General features: G+C 38.8%; 3 protein-coding genes across 6 annotated transcripts in view; 2 read left to right on the forward strand and 1 right to left on the reverse strand.

The window, feature by feature from the left end:
* Positions 1-1,164: 1,164 nt before the first annotated feature.
* Positions 1,165-7,956, forward strand: Srrm1 (Serine-arginine repetitive matrix 1). 4 transcript variants are annotated; one of them, XM_072001270.1, is made up of 16 exons: positions 1,165-1,211; positions 1,293-1,371; positions 1,487-1,576; positions 1,710-1,832; positions 3,432-3,602; positions 3,785-3,948; positions 4,028-4,219; positions 4,287-5,093; positions 5,177-5,308; positions 5,383-5,895; positions 6,043-6,268; positions 6,357-6,442; positions 6,526-6,761; positions 6,829-6,984; positions 7,064-7,554; positions 7,637-7,956. In XM_072001270.1, the coding sequence occupies exons 2-16, from the start codon at positions 1,360-1,362 to the stop codon at positions 7,847-7,849; spliced, it is 3,612 nt and encodes a 1,203-aa protein (XP_071857371.1). In that variant the 5' UTR covers positions 1,165-1,211; positions 1,293-1,359; the 3' UTR covers positions 7,850-7,956. The 4 variants fall into 4 exon arrangements, with proteins under 4 accessions (XP_071857371.1, XP_071857375.1, XP_071857372.1 ...); XM_072001274.1 differs by lacking the exon at positions 1,165-1,211 and having other exon boundaries at positions 1,237-1,371; positions 5,383-5,562; XM_072001271.1 differs by lacking the exon at positions 1,165-1,211 and having other exon boundaries at positions 1,237-1,371; positions 5,180-5,308.
* Positions 7,957-7,978: 22 nt separating this feature from the next.
* Rpiiic53 (RNA polymerase III subunit C53) lies at positions 7,979-10,557 on the reverse strand. The gene is made up of 8 exons (XM_072001290.1): positions 10,324-10,557; positions 9,985-10,259; positions 9,788-9,914; positions 9,477-9,717; positions 9,312-9,404; positions 9,130-9,254; positions 8,816-9,055; positions 7,979-8,749 (listed from the first exon to the last, which is right to left on the reverse strand). Exons 2-8 carry the CDS (start codon positions 10,230-10,232, stop codon positions 8,630-8,632), a joined length of 1,194 nt encoding a protein of 397 aa, XP_071857391.1. The 5' UTR covers positions 10,233-10,259; positions 10,324-10,557; the 3' UTR covers positions 7,979-8,629.
* A 1,386-nt stretch (positions 10,558-11,943) lies between these two features.
* Lmpt (four and a half LIM domains protein limpet) overlaps positions 11,944-16,865 on the forward strand; it is a 70,536-nt gene continuing 65,614 nt past the window's right edge. Inside the window, exon 1 of the mRNA XM_072001264.1 lies at positions 11,944-12,758. Coding sequence (XP_071857365.1) covers positions 12,714-12,758 — 45 coding nt within the window. The 5' untranslated portion in view covers positions 11,944-12,713. The remainder of the gene's footprint in view (positions 12,759-16,865) is intronic.

Below are 16,865 nucleotides of genomic sequence, written 5' to 3' on the forward strand. Positions count from 1 at the left end.
CGATTGGTTTAAAAGCACCAGGGAAGAAACGGTATAAATACATACCTTGAAATCTATTTTCAGCAGCTAACGGTACTAGAAAGATACGCACAGCTCACGCTGATAACCGGAAAAAATATGCAGATCAGAAAAATATCCATCTACTTTTTTCAAAGCAACTATTTGATATTCTCTCTCTACTTGAAGACATACAGTAGAAGCTGCGTCGATTTTTATTCCAACTTTTTATTAGTTTTCCACTTTTTTAAATCAAACTATTTTTCATTATATTGCAACAGGCAATTGAGTTGGATTACCTAAATCTTAAAATATGATGACAAAATCTGACAAAATCAAAATTCTTGTCAATAAATAGTACTATGATATGTTGCGTGACCTTGATAAGATTTTGGGGAATTTGGCGCTGTTGCAGCCCGTGGAGTGCTGAAGCACTCTGCTCGCGTAACAACTTCAAACAATTCGAAAAACTAACTCGACCTTTAAACAAAGAAATATATAACGAGGAAGATTAACGTAAACAATGGTTTATATTTAAAACTGAATATTTATAACAGATTGACTATTTTAATAAAGATTTATTATTTAATGAGATTTATTTAGACTCTAAGCTCAACGCGAAGGTTCTAACGATTCAACGATTCTAATGATTCTCTCACTTTTCGGTTGCAAAGTAACCCATTTATCTGCTCGGATTTACATAACAATCTACAATTTATTTGTTATACAATAAGATAAATTTCTATTAACTAATGCTAATAAACATTAATTTGATTGGAACTTACAATATTAGAAAACAAGCGATTTACGCCTTGGCAATGTCTTTCTTATGGTAACGAAAGTAAATACGAAATTTGAAAGTGATCACAGTTGTTACTGATAAATAACTTTGACATTCAATCAATAGATTTGTTAAATAACTTTTGTTCGTTGTCTCGGTTACGCTGCTGTGCAATTAAATTCGCAGCGTTAGAATTTACTCGATTATCATACGATATATTCAAGCTAGTGGGAGCCACAGGTCTACACCAGTTCACAATAGATAAATTGTAATGTTGTCAACACTTACGAACTGTGGCAACGCTGCTTATTTCCAAGCAACTTCAACTTCCTGTTTTAACAAAACCGACGCCATGTTGGCGGATTGACCCTGTTGTGCGTTGTGTTCATACGTGCTACGTTCAGCCGCGTTTGATATTTGTATATACAAAATTGTACGAAATTTTGCAAACGGTTAAATTCTACGCCTCCTACTACGTCTTCTTCTGACTCACATTTTCCCGTTCTTTGTTGAGAAAACGAATTGAAGAAGGCAGTTAACATCGAACATCGTGCAATTTTTGCTTTCTGCACATTACCAAAATGATGTACACGGTAAATTCGCTAGAACTTTTGTTTAAAAAATAATGTCTTGTGCTGTAAAAATCCTGTCAAATTGTTGCTTTCTTCGATATTTTCGGATTAATTTGGATTAATTGCCGAATTTCAGGGGACTACCGCCTCGCAGGACACGAGGTTCAGCGATAAGGAGAAGAAACTTCTTAAACAAATGAAATTTGGAGACTCTCTTACACAGAAGGTAAGTATCTGAGTCCAATATCCGGTTACGTTAATTATATATATTTATATATATGTGATATATATGTGGTATATTTGGTTATGTTGATTATGCTTTTAGTTTTCATGCTACTTACAAAGTACTTTATTTTTAGGTGGATATGAGCAAAGTTAAGCTGGATGTTATTAAACCATGGATAACTACAAAGATTACTCAGATCTTAGGCATGGAGGATGATGTAGTGGTAGAATTTGTATATAATCAACTGGAAGAAAAGGTAAGAAGTTTGTTACATTACCAATTTGATTACAATTTGGCCTAAGAGATTTTAAATTAATGATACGGAATATAAAATGCGTTCACTTGGCTTTTTCCCCTCATCATAGGAAATCGATAAATACACATTATTTCAGCACAATATTTTGTACCAGTTACAAATGCCATCATCCAAAATCTGCACAATGTGCTGACTTTGGAGATGAAAAGCAAGGAGGCAGAAACCATATTAGTCATACTTGCCTCATTGTTTTTTTTTCTTTTTTTTTTTAAATTTTGATAATATATCATCGAACCTCTATATCCTGTGTATCCAATTTTTATTGATCTTAAGTATCCACTCCAAGCTATATCCTATATCAACGAAAAACTGATGTAGCTGATCCTGCAACATTGTAACATATAAAATCAATGTTTTATCACGTATGTTTGAATTCCCCGTTAGTATAAGTAGAGACCGTTGGTGGGGCTCAACCCTATTGTCCAAATGGCATTCGGATGTGCTCCTCTCTACATCCGATTGGCCGCCTTTCTATCAGCCGTCAACGCTAGCTGATGCCAGCTGGTATGTCAACGTCATCTTAGAACACTGCTGAAACTTCAACCTCAGCACTTCGTCCAGCTCCAACTCATCGTCATCAGAGGAACGGCGTATTCGCAAAAATATCGTCGCATCGTCCTGTTCCTGATCTTCTCACCTTTATATGGAGCTCTGCCTCGGCCTTCTACCATTCTGCAGTTGTCGTCGTTGCTGCAACTACATCATCTACTAGCTGCACTGAGCATCGTCTTGGCCAACCCGTGACTGCCTCATTCGAGGTGGTTACACTCCAAATTACAACTGCGAAAGCTTTGCTGCGGCTTTCGATCGTTGGACATCTACCAATAATCGGCACTTCAAACTGGAGCGGAAGGAAATCATCGCACTCCCTATCCAGATGCTGTGGTCTTCTTACACAAGGACAATCGACACACGCGGCGGATCCTACTGAGATGCAGGTTGCTCCATTCTCCGTGCCCCCCAGCTCCATCCTGAGGGATCGAGGATCGTTACATCGTGCAGGTCTGTTCTCCAGTTAATGATTCTCCAGACATTCCGTCAATCCCAGATGCGATTGGCGATCGTGGACGATGCCGGAGGTATCTCTACTCGGTTTGACACTCTTTGTCAATATCACAGGTTGGTGGAACGGTGTTCCTTCTATTCCAAATTAATCCTTTCATTTTCAGCTAACATTTTTAACACATATTTGCAAATCCTATTTCAGCATCTACTTTAGCAGTGTTATTGAATTGAGAAGGTATCTATGTATCTGTGCTACGTGTGCGTTTATCGATGAGTATATTTTTTTCTTAGCATATTGCATATAAGTGCAGCCGTGAAACGAGCAGTTTACTGTTGATGGTAAGGTATATTAGAAATATAAAAAATGTATCTGCTTTTTCGAGGGGGAAAAGCAGTTAGTATCGACGTAGAAGATGGACATTATAATGTTTACTCTCGTGCCAAAATTGCATAGAACTGAACTTAAAATTTTCTATTGTGATAATATATAATATATGTATAGAAAAATAAAAAACGATATTGTATATTTTACAGTTTCCTGACCCCCGAAAAATGCAGATCAACCTCACTGGTTTTCTGAATGGAAGAAATGCTCGATCTTTCATGGGTGAACTATGGGACCTCTTAGTCTCTGCTCAAGAAAGTGTAACGGGTATTCCGGAGGCTTTCTTGCAACAAAAGAAAGATCAAATAAAAAAACGTTTGGTAATTATCAATTTTTATATTCTTAATACTGTGTGAACTAATCTGATAATAGCAAAACAGTTGAGTTACTAAATTTTGACATTCAGAAAAGTTCAATCGAATGAATGCTTCTGATGCATGCAATTCAGTTTATACATTTTTTTTTTAATGTTTATTTATAAATAAGTGATTTATGAAAACAGGAAGAGCAGGAGAAACTCCAAGCTTCTTTGGCGGAGAAAGAAAAGGAAAAGGAAAGAGAGAAAGAAAAAGATGAAGCTGAAAGCAAGATAAAGAAAGAAGAGAAAGAGCGTGGTTCTTCGAAGGAGCGTCGAAGAGATCGAAGTAGAGATCGTGATAGAGACAGGTATTTCTTTGAATTCATAAAATATTACCGTTATATGTCTTTAAAAGTGTTTCAAAAATACATGTTTGACTACCTGCAGAAAAAGAAGTCGATCGAGAGATCGACACAGAGATCGTGACAGATCGAGCCGCAAAAGACGATCTTCTTCGAGATCGCCTAGTAAAAATTCGCTTAAAGACAACGGAAAAGATATGACTGAAATTAAAGTCGAACGAGAAGATTCACCTCAACCTGAAAATGCTATACCGCTCATGCCAGTTAAGACAAAACCGTAAGTATTCTTCTTTTGTTGCTTAATATAAACTCCGGAAAGGTTATTTATCAAAATGTTTTAATAGGGAAGCCGCTGTTGCGATATCGCGATTACAAGCTAAATTAATGAGCATTGCTGATGGGAAAAAGAAAAACAATCGTACTCCATCTCCTGAATCATTAGAAAAAGCAAAAAAATCTAGATCTAGATCAAAATCACCTATAAGCCGCTCCAAAAAATCTAGATCCAAATCGCCCAGTCGAGATTCAAAAACACGTCGTTCTCGATCACCGGCATCTAAGTCGAGACGATCTCGATCCAAGTCAAGATCAAGACGATCTAGATCTAGGTCAAAGTCTAGAAGATCTAAATCCAGGTCGCAAGATCGCTCAAAATCGAGACGCACAAAGTCCAAGTCTCCAAGATCGCATTCAAGATCTCGTTCACGATCTAAAAAATCAAGATCGAAAAGCATTGATAGAAGTAAGTCTAGAAAATCGAGATCCGATTCAAGCGATTCAAGATCATCAAAATCTCGTTCGAAGTCACCGAATAAGAGAAAGGATACTCTCGATTCCAACAGGAAACGAGATGCAAGTACAAGCAGTAGCTCCGAATCAGAAGAAGAAAAAGGAGCGAAAGATAAAAATGACTTCGAAATTAGAAAGAAGAAAGATGGAGTACAGGCAAAGAGATCATATAGGAAAACAAATAAGGATGACAGTGGTAGTGATAGTGACTCGAGTCGAGAAAGAAAATCAGTTCCTAAGCGAAGGAGTCCAACGCCACGAAAGGATAGAGGTCGATCAAAGGACAGAGATAGATCGCGAGATAGATCACGCGATAGATCACGGGATAGGTCTCGGGATAGATCTCGAGATAGGAATAGAAGGTGACTATAAATATTATTATATATTACAGATGTTTATTACAATAATCATTATTAAATATGACTTCTGAATTATCTGTGTACAGGAGATCCATAGACAGAGAACGTGAAAGAAGAAGAGAACGGGAACGAGAAAGGGAACGGGAGAGATTGGATAGATATAGCGGCAGTCGCAGCATGCGACCTCCATCTGTGCGCAGAGCACCTAGTAGACGCAGGTATAAATCGTATTTGTTACTCATACCTTCACGTAACTAAATGTTGTACATCAATAAATTCGTAATTATTGCAGAAGCCCTCCTCGAAGAAGCCCAGCACGATATCGTCGCAGATCACCAAGTCCCGGAGATAGGCGCCGAAGAAGATCTCTCGATCGAAGACGACGATCATCTGAAAGAAGAGACAGACGTCGATCTCCGGATCGTCGTGATAGCAGACGTCGTTCACCAGACGGACGGGACCGATCCCTCAGGTACGATAGATCTTCCTCTCGTGACAGATCGAGTAGGCGAGACCGTTCCAGAGACAGGGACAGAAGGGATAGAGATAGAAGATCTAGATCTAGGGATCGTAGGTCTAGATCAAAAGATCAAAGGTCATCGGTGGATCATTCGAGAGATGGAAAACGATCTCCCGACCGCTCAAGAGATGCTAAGGAGAAGACAAAGGACAAGAAAGTGGATGAAAAAATTAAAAGATCAACTGATACGGGATCGCGAAAAGAATTACGAAACGGAAGGTCTAAGTCAAGTAGCTCGGAAAGTAGCGAAAGTAGTTCCTCTAGCAATGAGGATGAAGTGACCAGGTGAGTAAACGAATTATCTCATACATTCACATTTTGTTACAGACCTTACGATTGTCGGAGCGTAAAGCAGCTACGTTGTGTTTCCTGCTTAGCAGTGAACAAACGTTCTTACTTTCTCTAATAATAATTTTCGCTGTCTGTATGCAGAAAGTCACTAGAGCGGAAATCGTCTCAAGAAAAGCGAGAACGTGAGAGGGATCGTGAACACGCAGATGAAAAACGTAAAGAGAAGGAGAAGCCTATCAAGGAGGAATCCATCAAACGACCCGAAAAGGACATCAAGAAAGCTGAACCTGTGAACATCAAGAAACCAGATCTCAGCGTTTCTCCTAAAAAACTTCAATCTGCTACGCTTCCTGTAACTAGACACAGGGTAAGTTTAAGACAGTCATTTGTATTATATTTGTAATATATAATATATATTTCTAATTTTGTAACTGCTTATTTTTTCATTATTCTAGTTCTCGAAGAGTTTATCTAGAACGCCGTCTCCGTTTAAAAAGACTGAAGACATCATAGCTGCGGTTAAAGTCAAACAACCATCGAAGTAAGTTTAAAGTCCTGTTCTTTAAGTACTGTTTAAGATATGTAAAGAAAATCATTTAGTTTAAGCATTTATTGTCGTTTTAGAGAAGATAACAAAGAGGGATCACCAAAAGAAGAATCGAGCTTTTCATCTGCGGATACGTTCCCGCTAAAAAAGGATGATAAATCGATCAAATCAATCAAAACTACATCCGAGGACAAGAAGTCAGGTCAAAAATCGTCAGAGCCAGTTCTCTTGAAAAAACCTGCAGAAGTAATAAAAAAATCGAAGAGGGAAAAACGCGATGGTTCTACAGATTCAAATGATAGTGAAAGCGAAGGTAGGAAGAAATTGAACATGCAGGAATAATGTTTCTTCAATATTTTTTACATTGTTTCTCATTGCAGGTAAGAAAAGATCAAAAAAGTTAGAGAAGTCCAAGAAATCCAGGAAAGCTTCCACGGATGAAGAGAAGTCAGACAAATGTGGTTCTAGTTCAGATTCTGAAGAGGAAAGGAAGCACGCAGAGAAAACCAAAAAAATTAGGGATTCGAATCGAGGCGGTAAATTTTACATATCTTAATTTTGCAATTCTAATTGCTTTATAATTTAAAAAATTTTTAATCCCGGTGGTTTCCATAGATTCATTAGATGAACGTACAAAAGACAGAAAAGATAGTAGAAAACGAGAAATGAACGATAACGAATCTCGTAAGCGACCAAAAAAAGAGTTAGAAGAGGAAACGAAGAAATCAAAAAGATCTAGGAAAGATTCCTCTTCGGGAGATGAAGAACAGAAGATAAAAAGAAATAAAACTGAAGACGATAGGTCCAGATTACGAAAATCCAAAAAAGATTCGAGTTCGGACGATGAGCCGAAAAAGACACGAAAACGAAGAGATAGCTCTTCGGAAGATGAAAAGTCAAGAACGAGGAAATCAAGAAAGGATTCTACGAGCGAAGACGAAGGGAAAGTACGTTTGAAAAAATCTAAGCGAGACTCAAGTACAGATGATGAAGAGATTGGAGAAAAAGATGCGAAGAAAAAGAGAAAAGCGGATGACAGTTCAGATGAAGAAAAAGTAAAGAAAAAACGTAAGAAGAAGACTAAAACTAGCACTAGTGAATCGGAGGTAATTGTTTATTTCATCGAGGCTTAATTTGTGCAAAATCTAGATTTTCACTTGATTCATTATTTGTAATTTGTATTTTTAGGAAAGTGAAGTAGAAGAAAAGAAAAAGAAGAAGGATAAAAAGCACAAGAAACATAAGAAGCATAAGAAACATAGAAAACATAAAAAGAAGAAGGTTGCAGATTCTGACGAATCTGATGTAAGTGAAGGTAATACAGAAGAATTAGAAAAAAAACTTCGTGAAAAAGCATTAAAATCGATGAAGAAAGGACACAGCATAGAAGGAAGTGATTGAGGTGTTGTGTGATTTGTCGAGGGTGTGTTACGTGTGTGTATCTCTGTATTACAATGCACTTGCTCTGATTGTATCACGAATACATTTCTGTTTATTATTATCGTTAAGTAGGATTTTATCGTGTCACACTTTTTGTGTACAAGTCTGACGTTACTAAACAGATCCATCACTTAGATGAAGAAACCTAATTTTTATGACCCTAAATATTAAGATTACGAAGTTGAATACAATAGCTGTTTTTTTTTTCCTTATTAGTGAACAAAAGTAGTTATTATCGTAGGAATAATTTTTGTGCCACTTTAATGTACGATTTTTACATCTTTTAAAGTTGACACAACTAAGGAAATACATGGTTTTTGTAGCTCATAAGTTTACAAGCTAATTATCATTTTATAGTGCATTGATGAATTTAATTTCTAAATTTGATTTGTGTAAAAATAATTTTTCATTATTAATTATCTATTATTTAGCCAGAAGCATAAATTGCGTCTTGGAATAAAATATTAACGTATTTTATAAGGAATCACGCCCTCTTGTTGACGTATTCATTCACATAAATTATATAATAAACTTTATTCTACAATTACTGTAAATTTATTTAAATTTATGAATTACTACTGAATTTGTTCGTGACATGACTTTCACGTATACTGTAGTATTGAAAATACATGATTTTCAAAAAATTCGTTTTTTGTATCTTAAATAACATAGCTTTCATCACATTTACAGATATTTCACATAATAAACAATATATAAGATCTACTTATATTAAAAATTTATTTATAACTTGGCCAACATTGATTCCCAATCAGGCGAACATATCAGCGTACTGGTTACTGGACCTAAATTAATAAGATCACCGATTAAATTTTCGGTATCCACTTTTGCGGCAATAAGATCCTGCAATATGTATTATTATTATTATTATAACTTCATCCAATATTTGCGACCATTTCAGATACGTACCTGCCGAAAACTAAGATTTGACCCAACATCAACAATTAAGTTATTTTCTCCCAGTAATAAGCGTGCTTTACCCGATTTCAATATCTGTAACTTCCCTAAAATACCAGGTTTTAAATTATTTAAAGTACAAAATTCCGTTTGTTGTTTACTTTCATTCTCCTTTTCGTAATTTGCAATATTTGATCGAGTTGGTCTAGTGTCTTCTGCACTACCTACTAAACCTGGTAAACAATCTGGAAACTGTACTAATTATTTAGCGAATTATATGTGAAAATGAATATTACTTTTATTTCATTTTTAATAGAATTCCTTACCTGCATTAAGATATATGAGTGTGCTTTATTTTCAATAATCTTAGGAATGTTTTCTAAAAATTCATCTTTTGTTTCTACATCAGATTTGGGTATCTTAAGTTTACTTTCCTTCTTTGGTGGTAATACTAAAAATAATGTTATTATCATTATAGATTAAAAGAGGAAAAAAGAATTATGCTTACCCTCTCCATTTTCCAAAATAATGGGTTTCCTATCTATTTCTTCTTCCTCCTCTTTTTCAATTGGTACTTTAGTGTCTTCTTTGTATAACTTTCCTATAAGAAATAAAAATCAATAAAATATGATTTTTTAAAAATAGTTACTAATACCTAGAAGATAATAAAAACCTTTGATCATTGGCAATATAATTGGTCCATTTTCAAAGTTTATAGGTTCTCCATCATCGATAAAATCATCTCTTAGCAGTAATTTTACTTTTTCTTCTTCTTCAGCTTTATCAACACTACGGTTCAATTCTAATTTTGGTTTTTCTAGACATACTTGAGCGCTTCTGTCACTATCCCTAGAACCACCGCTATAGCGTTTTCCTGGTGTACTCACTATTCCAGTGGACCAAATGCCACTAGACTACAAATACATTTTATATAAAATATCGTAATATAAAGTTATATTTATCAGAAAAATATGTTTATTATACTTGAATCAGATTGCTAGATCCCCTTCCACGTCCTCTATCGCGTCCACTATCTGCATTACCTCTGCCACGTCCTCTATTATGATCTCTACTTTTGCTTGTCTTTGCAGAATCATTTTGCGTTAAGTCTCTAGAAAATAAGCATCGTTTCATTAAATTCATAAACTCAATCGTTAATTCCTCTTATAAAGTTGACTTACTCTTTTTTCTTAGTTCTCTGAGCATTTAAATTTGGTATATATACTTTCTTAGATTTCTCAGTCTTAATATTACCACCCAATGTTAAATCTCTTGGCAAGCGGAAAGAAGTTAATCTAGTAGTAGCTGATAAACCAGGTTCTGTTTTAATGTTTTGTATAGGTACAGGCAGAGATGTCCCAGGTTCTACCTTTATTTGGATATTGGATGGAAGTGAATTGCTTGCATCGTCAGACTTGTCAGAAGACATTTTCAATTATTACAAATCAATTAACAGCTAAAATCAAATATTATACATTAGTTATCGATAAAAACAATGTAGCTTTAAAATATATTCTCACCACGAAGAAGTATATAAAAGGTTTTACTACAATGATATTTAAACACAGTACATCACACATAACCTCTAATATACATAGTAATCACAAATTTTATAAAATGTCTTTTATCAAGACACGTAAGTATCAATAAATAAATACGACATTATAATACAAAATTTCATTGAACTTGTTTTGCGATGTAACTTATAAATCTTCCGGATCCATGACACACACGTTACACTATGGCACATAGGTTGCTGCACGTGGCTTACTATACTCATCCATTTTGTTTTGCATATAATGTTTGAAATGCATATTTATTTCTGCATGCATTTTTAGTTATGAGTATTTTAGTTATGAGTAATTTTAATTTGAAAACAGAGATGATATATTAACAGATAGAAGTAAAAATAATTTATTTCGACTTGTTCGTCTATTGTGACATGTTATGTACACATATCGTATTTCTAATTTAAAAGGCAGTCATTCTTTTACAGAATAAAACCACGTAAGACATATAAAGGAATTTTGTATTAAAAAAAACTTTATAATTATATTTTCATTTACATTCAGGAAATATCTTTTTTATAATAATATCTTATGTTTATTTCGAATGTCCATGTGTTGCAAATACAATTAGAGTACAATGGAAAGGCGGGTATTTTGAAAATTACCATAAGACATTGAAAAGTAAATACGATTTTTTAGTGTGCTGGTATCTTGAAGTCCTGGCAGGATATTCCAGATAAGCGATAATGCGAACAGTAACCTCCAGGAGACGATGGAGGTTAGCGATGTTTTCAGGATGGCTAGTAATAGTGACATGGGCAGGAGAACAGACTTCGTGTGATGAGGTCATCGTATGGTTTTTTAGCCGCGCCGGCAGTCGCGACGCGGAGCGCCCGAACGCCGGCTGCTACGTATAATCCTGCGGCAGGGACATGCTTGCCATGTGCCTACCCACGACGTATCGTTTCTCCCATCGCGAGTGCAACGTGTCCTCTTTCTTTTTCGGTGTCACGAAACCGTCGTTCGTACGCGAACACGTTCACCTTCCTTTTAATTCATTCGCTTCAACTTGCTGGTTCTACTTCTGATTACGATTTTCAGTGAGTTTCGAGCCCCAAGAACCTGTGGCTACGAGTGCCTGATTTCGAATCGACGTAATTTCTACCGGCTAGACAGATGACCGATTTAAAAGGCGACCGGTCAACTACGGTTCTTAAACCTGTTTCTCTCCCCCTTGGACATGGAACACGTCGAGTTTTCGAGTAGCCTGTCTTCGTGATACCTGCGCGTGGTATCTTCCGGTCCAAGTCCTTTCTAGTATTTGATCTGATGAAAATTTATCCGTGAGAGCGGCATTCTCCGTTTCAAGATCAAAACATGTTTATGCACGAACTTTTGCGGCCCGAGACTATTTCGTATTTTCGATCGATTTTCCCGCTAATACACACCACGGGCTGAATACCTTTTACTTTTTGTAAATATTCAAAACTTTTGTGAACACCGCGAGAAGTTGGAGGGGGCGGTGCTTCGAAGGATACCACGTGTTTCAGGGTACGCGACGACGAGCAAAATATCGCGGCGCAGGCGCGAACTACGGTGCTCGGTAGGCGAGTTTCAAATCTCTTATCGCAGACTGCAAAGCGTGGTTCTGCATGAAACGGTGCGCGTTTTGTTCATAGAACCGTGAACGTTAATTCTCGCGTGTCGTCCACCGGATGCTGTCAGATATACAGAGTGTCAAATTCGAGATTGCTCGCAGGAATCTATAGCCAGTTTTCTAGCAAAAGCTTGAGATCATTCGCACGGTTGACGTTCGAAATAAAAAAATATTAACAGACCGGATAAAACGAGTATTCTTCTTCGTTGATAACCGTTTCATTATTCGGACGATTCGGTCAATGTACACGGATCGTTTCGTGGTCATTTCGATGCAATCGCGTTTCAACGTTTGCATGGTAAGATTGTAAATAACCAGTTGTTTATAGAGACAACCTGTGTCGCGTTTCGCAAGCCTTACTTCCTTCGTTGGCATAACATTAGCAGAGTCGATTTCACGATTGACCGTTAATCGCATCGTTGTCCTTTGTCGGTTGAGTCGACGTGCAAAAACGGTGTGTGAAATCTCGCGTGAATTTGTGTACTCGAAAGACGTTTAAATGTCTTTCAGTTGTCGCGCGCACGTGTACGAGGATGCGTCGAGGCGACTCCTAGTTCCTATGAGTTTAAATTTTTGACTCGCGTTCGCGCGTGTCGGTGTTCCGCGTGGTATACCATTCATCTCACGGCGAGAACTTGTACTCTGTTGAGTGGCGTTTCGAGAGTTCTGGGATATCGAGGATCGTCGAGGATCGTCGACGCTACGAGGAAGTAGCTCGGACCGGAAAAGCGATTGTTTTGCCAAGATGAACGGCGTGCAGCGAATGCCTAGTGACGCCTTCGACACCAAGGTGAGATTACAATTTATTCGTTCAAACGTCTGCGAATTAACATGTCTCGAATATTCTGTACATAGTAGACTTATGCAAATGACCATTTAACACCGTGCAGCATTCCTGGATAATTAAGTATTGTTGTGAATTAATACGAATAACGTTACGACGTTGTAAGGAACGAACGTTGTAAATTTGTTAGCGTGGACAAGCGCGCGACAATCTATGAACGTGTTTTATAAAAAAATAAAATATGAAAATTACGACGCGATTTGTTCCAAATGTGTCTCGATTTGCGAGGTTATCACTAGTCGATGAAGTAAACCGAGACAGTGAAGGTTATTTAAAAAGCATCGTTTGACATGTGTACACGTAATCGGGTCGACCTTGGCCCGCGTAACCCAGTACATAAGACGTCCTTGAACGGGGTCGTTACTTCTCGTAGGAACAAACGATCGTACACAGTTTCTGTCGTTGTCTAGGCGTTTCGTTCCGCCTATCCGTGGCCCTGATAGGTGCGTTCCCACGTTAAAAACATTTTTTTTTTCTCTCTTTCCGCAATGCGACTCGTCCTTCGGTAACGTATTTTCGATAAACATCACTATCGATTACATCACCTGTCTTACATAGATAGCCAATCGTTTATCGATTTTACTATTGCTCGCTTCGCCATTGCGAATCCGTTTTAAATTTGTTTGTTCACTGCAAGTAGATAAAAAATTGATCGTCGTCAAGTTCTTGGTCCCATTCGAGAAAACGGAATGTCCTCGGAAATGGTTACCAAGAGGACATCGATCGCGGCTAGATTTATACCGTGCAACCTCGCGTGTTACTTTTTTCCCACGGAATACTCGCGGTAGAAGCGCTATGTTCCTCCACGAACATATTTCATGGCGCTTTCGATTATTTGCACATTAGTAAAAAAAAACCTGATATCGCGTGCGATGCAATAGGAATTCTTCCATCGTTTCACTCACTTGCCCGTTTGCTTGTTGCGTTTCGATTTCCGAGCAACATTGGATATACCTGCTATCGACTAACTTCGTCGTAGCAGAATTAAAATTCTACAACCTACAGCACTCGAGTTAAAGTATCAGAAGAGTATTAATTAGCAGAGATTTTTTTCGAAAAATAGAGGAGAATGCACGTTTAATTGGAAGCTCGTAGCAATCGCTCGTGTCAGGAACAGACTCAGACTCCCTTCCACGGAGATCCTCCATGGAAAGCTCGACAAGCTGGAGTAAGAAAAAAAAAAAAAAATAAATAAATAAATAAAAAATACGAGAGTAGAGAGGCGACAAAGGAAACGCGTATACTCTGGTCTCTTCGCCACAAATACGAACAGAGTTCACCCACTTTCCTGCCTGGCAAGGTGGTCACCGAGAGAGCATTACCATTCGGTAAGGGGCTCGCTGGTGTGCGTACGTGCGCGTCGAACATAACGTGCAATTAGGTGTCTTAACGCCGAGGCTGGTGCACCGAGGTAACGCGATACCTATACCGGTCTATGGCAACGCGACTCCATCGAGCCCGAGCTTGATTCGAGCTGGTCGACACGCTAGCGTCGATTTCAACCCTCCAGGCTTGTCTCGTTGCCATCGTGTTTAGAAAACTCTTTCGATTGCCTGGTATTTTCTGCCTGCAAAATTGCTAGATTTCAAATCGTTTTATACTTTAGTGATAATGGGTGATTACCAGCGATTGGATTCGATGTCCTATAGCGATTTGGATTTCCATCGATTTGAGATTGCTGTTCCGCATTTATTTACATTAGGTATTTGTTTCGTCAACAAGCTCGAATGATTTTTGTACTATGGACGAGAATACGGATGAAGAATTTAATGTGAACGAAACTAAAAGAAAATAGTATCACGGTGGAAGAAACGACATAGTCCGATATCTCTTCGCAACAGAGATCTCCGAAATGCTGTTTACGCAGGCGAGTTGGACGATAACGTTACCCTTAGAGAGGAAGTTGGTGTAACCGATATAAATAGCGTTGACGAATGCCGTGCAATCTCGTAACGCGATCGCCTCGCGATTTCTTGCGCTTTTTGCTCCTTGTTTCGCCAGCCGAATAATACGCGCCATTCGAGGCGCTTAATCGATTAAGATGGCTTGGATAGAAGCGATAAATCTATTACATCGCAACGATAGACCTAACTTAAAAGAAATTACCGTTGTTGCGGCTTTTACGCGTTGCGTAAGCGACGTTTATCAGCAGGGTAGTAATCGGTAAAAAAAAAAAAAAAAAAAAAAAAAACACGACACTGTTGATTCATTTTTCAAATCCACGAACACGGTCACGCGTGCTTTCGAGGATTCTCTTACAAGTTAAAGCTAATATTTTGCAAGTCTGGTCTCCGTGACGTATTCGCGGACTCTTTGAATTTCCTCCTAGTACAAATTGAAGACGAAACGACACGCGAAGGTACCGGTATTTTCGTATCCACGTACATCGTTCGCCTGTCGGTTTCGCAACGAGTTGCTCGTTTTCTCGTCACGACATTTCACTGAACCTTCGTCGCTCCGTGATGGCGATCAGGCTGCTAATTAAACGGGTACACCGAACGATCCCGTTTCGATATTTCGCATAGACATCTTAGCCATGGTTAGCGCAAGGTCTCGTGTTATTAAAATGCAATAAACTAGTCGCGCGTGCTACGGGAACGTTCGAAGGCTGGTCTATCTCGAAGCTCGAGTGAAAGCAACGGGAACCCATTCGCTCGGCCTCTTTTTCTTTTTCCCTGCTCATGGTTTTTTCAATCGAACTTTAGTTTCGCGTTACCCGTAAGACTTTCACGTAGCCACGTCCAGTTGTGCGCTTGCGACTAAGCCAGACTCACGTGACTGAAATCGAAAATCGCCGATCGTATCGCAGGGAGCCGCTCCGCGCCGTTCGAATTTCCGCCACGATTCGTCGCAGCCGAGCAAAACCTCGCTTTTGGTACTTGACCGACGTTTAGCCTAACTGTAAGCCGCGGTTCTCGTTAAAAACCGAGGCCTATTGTTACCTTACGAAATTGCCGTGATAAAACGCGCGATCGATCATCGGTTTCCCTCGGACAGGCAGCTATTAATCTTATTTCGCAAAACGGCAGCCGCAAATCGCGAGATATACGGCGTATTTAAGCGAACGGTTCATTTGCCGCAATTAGGTCAATTATTATCATTTGCTGGAACAAGTCGTAAACCGGCGCGAGTTTCTCGCTACGCACGAGACAACGTTAGGAAACAAGGTACAACCGTACCGTTTCTCCTTCTCTCTTTTACGATTTACCACGTCCCCGGCTCAACGCTCTTCCCTCCGTGATTATCCACGTTAATCCTCCAACGCCGCTCCGTATCGCCACACCGCCGTATCATTGCGCGGTTCGTGACGCGACTGGAAAAGAAATCGCGAGCCGCGGATGATGCATCGCGACCAAGTTCCGCGGTATTGCGACCTCATAACTTCCGCCGCGTTCACCAGCGAAAGTAGGATAACTCACCAACATCGTCGTCACGTATAATATTTTCCTCTCCTTTGTTTCTCCTCCTATAGCTACGTGTTAAACGTTGAAAAAAATGACGAGATAAAGTTGGTTCGCGCGAGCCTTGTCTAGACGATTGTACGATTATCTGCGATCGGAGCGCGCTCCAGCGAAAAGAATATGCGATGTCCTCGTATTCAGACTATCGTGTAGAGTATAGAGTATATATCGCTACCCAGACTATTCTAGATCTCTGAATGGCTGACAAACAAGTTGTCTAACGAAAGAACAAGCGGCAGCCACAATTTCACGATCTACTACGCTACCATTTTTGGGGGCGAATTCTGATTGAACGCGTAAATCCGATTCAATTTCGAAAGATCCTAACGATAGAAAATGAACGGTCGAGGATGGAACGAAGAGGGGAATCGCGCGAGCGTCTCGTGGAAACGAGGAGAATTGTGCCAATGTTGCGCGTCGTGTTTTCATTTACGGTTAAACGAGTTCTCGGACGACGAACATGGTTACCGCGTATCGATTAGGGAATCATCGGGTTCGAAGCGATCGTCTCGTCGATCGAACGATACCAGCGACACGCGATCCCATTGCCTTTCGAAATGGAGGTTTGTCAATTATTTCTCATACTCGACAG

Source organism: Bombus fervidus, chromosome 4, assembly GCF_041682495.2.
Source record: "Bombus fervidus isolate BK054 chromosome 4, iyBomFerv1, whole genome shotgun sequence".
Lineage (NCBI taxonomy): Eukaryota > Metazoa > Arthropoda > Insecta > Hymenoptera > Apidae > Bombus > Bombus fervidus.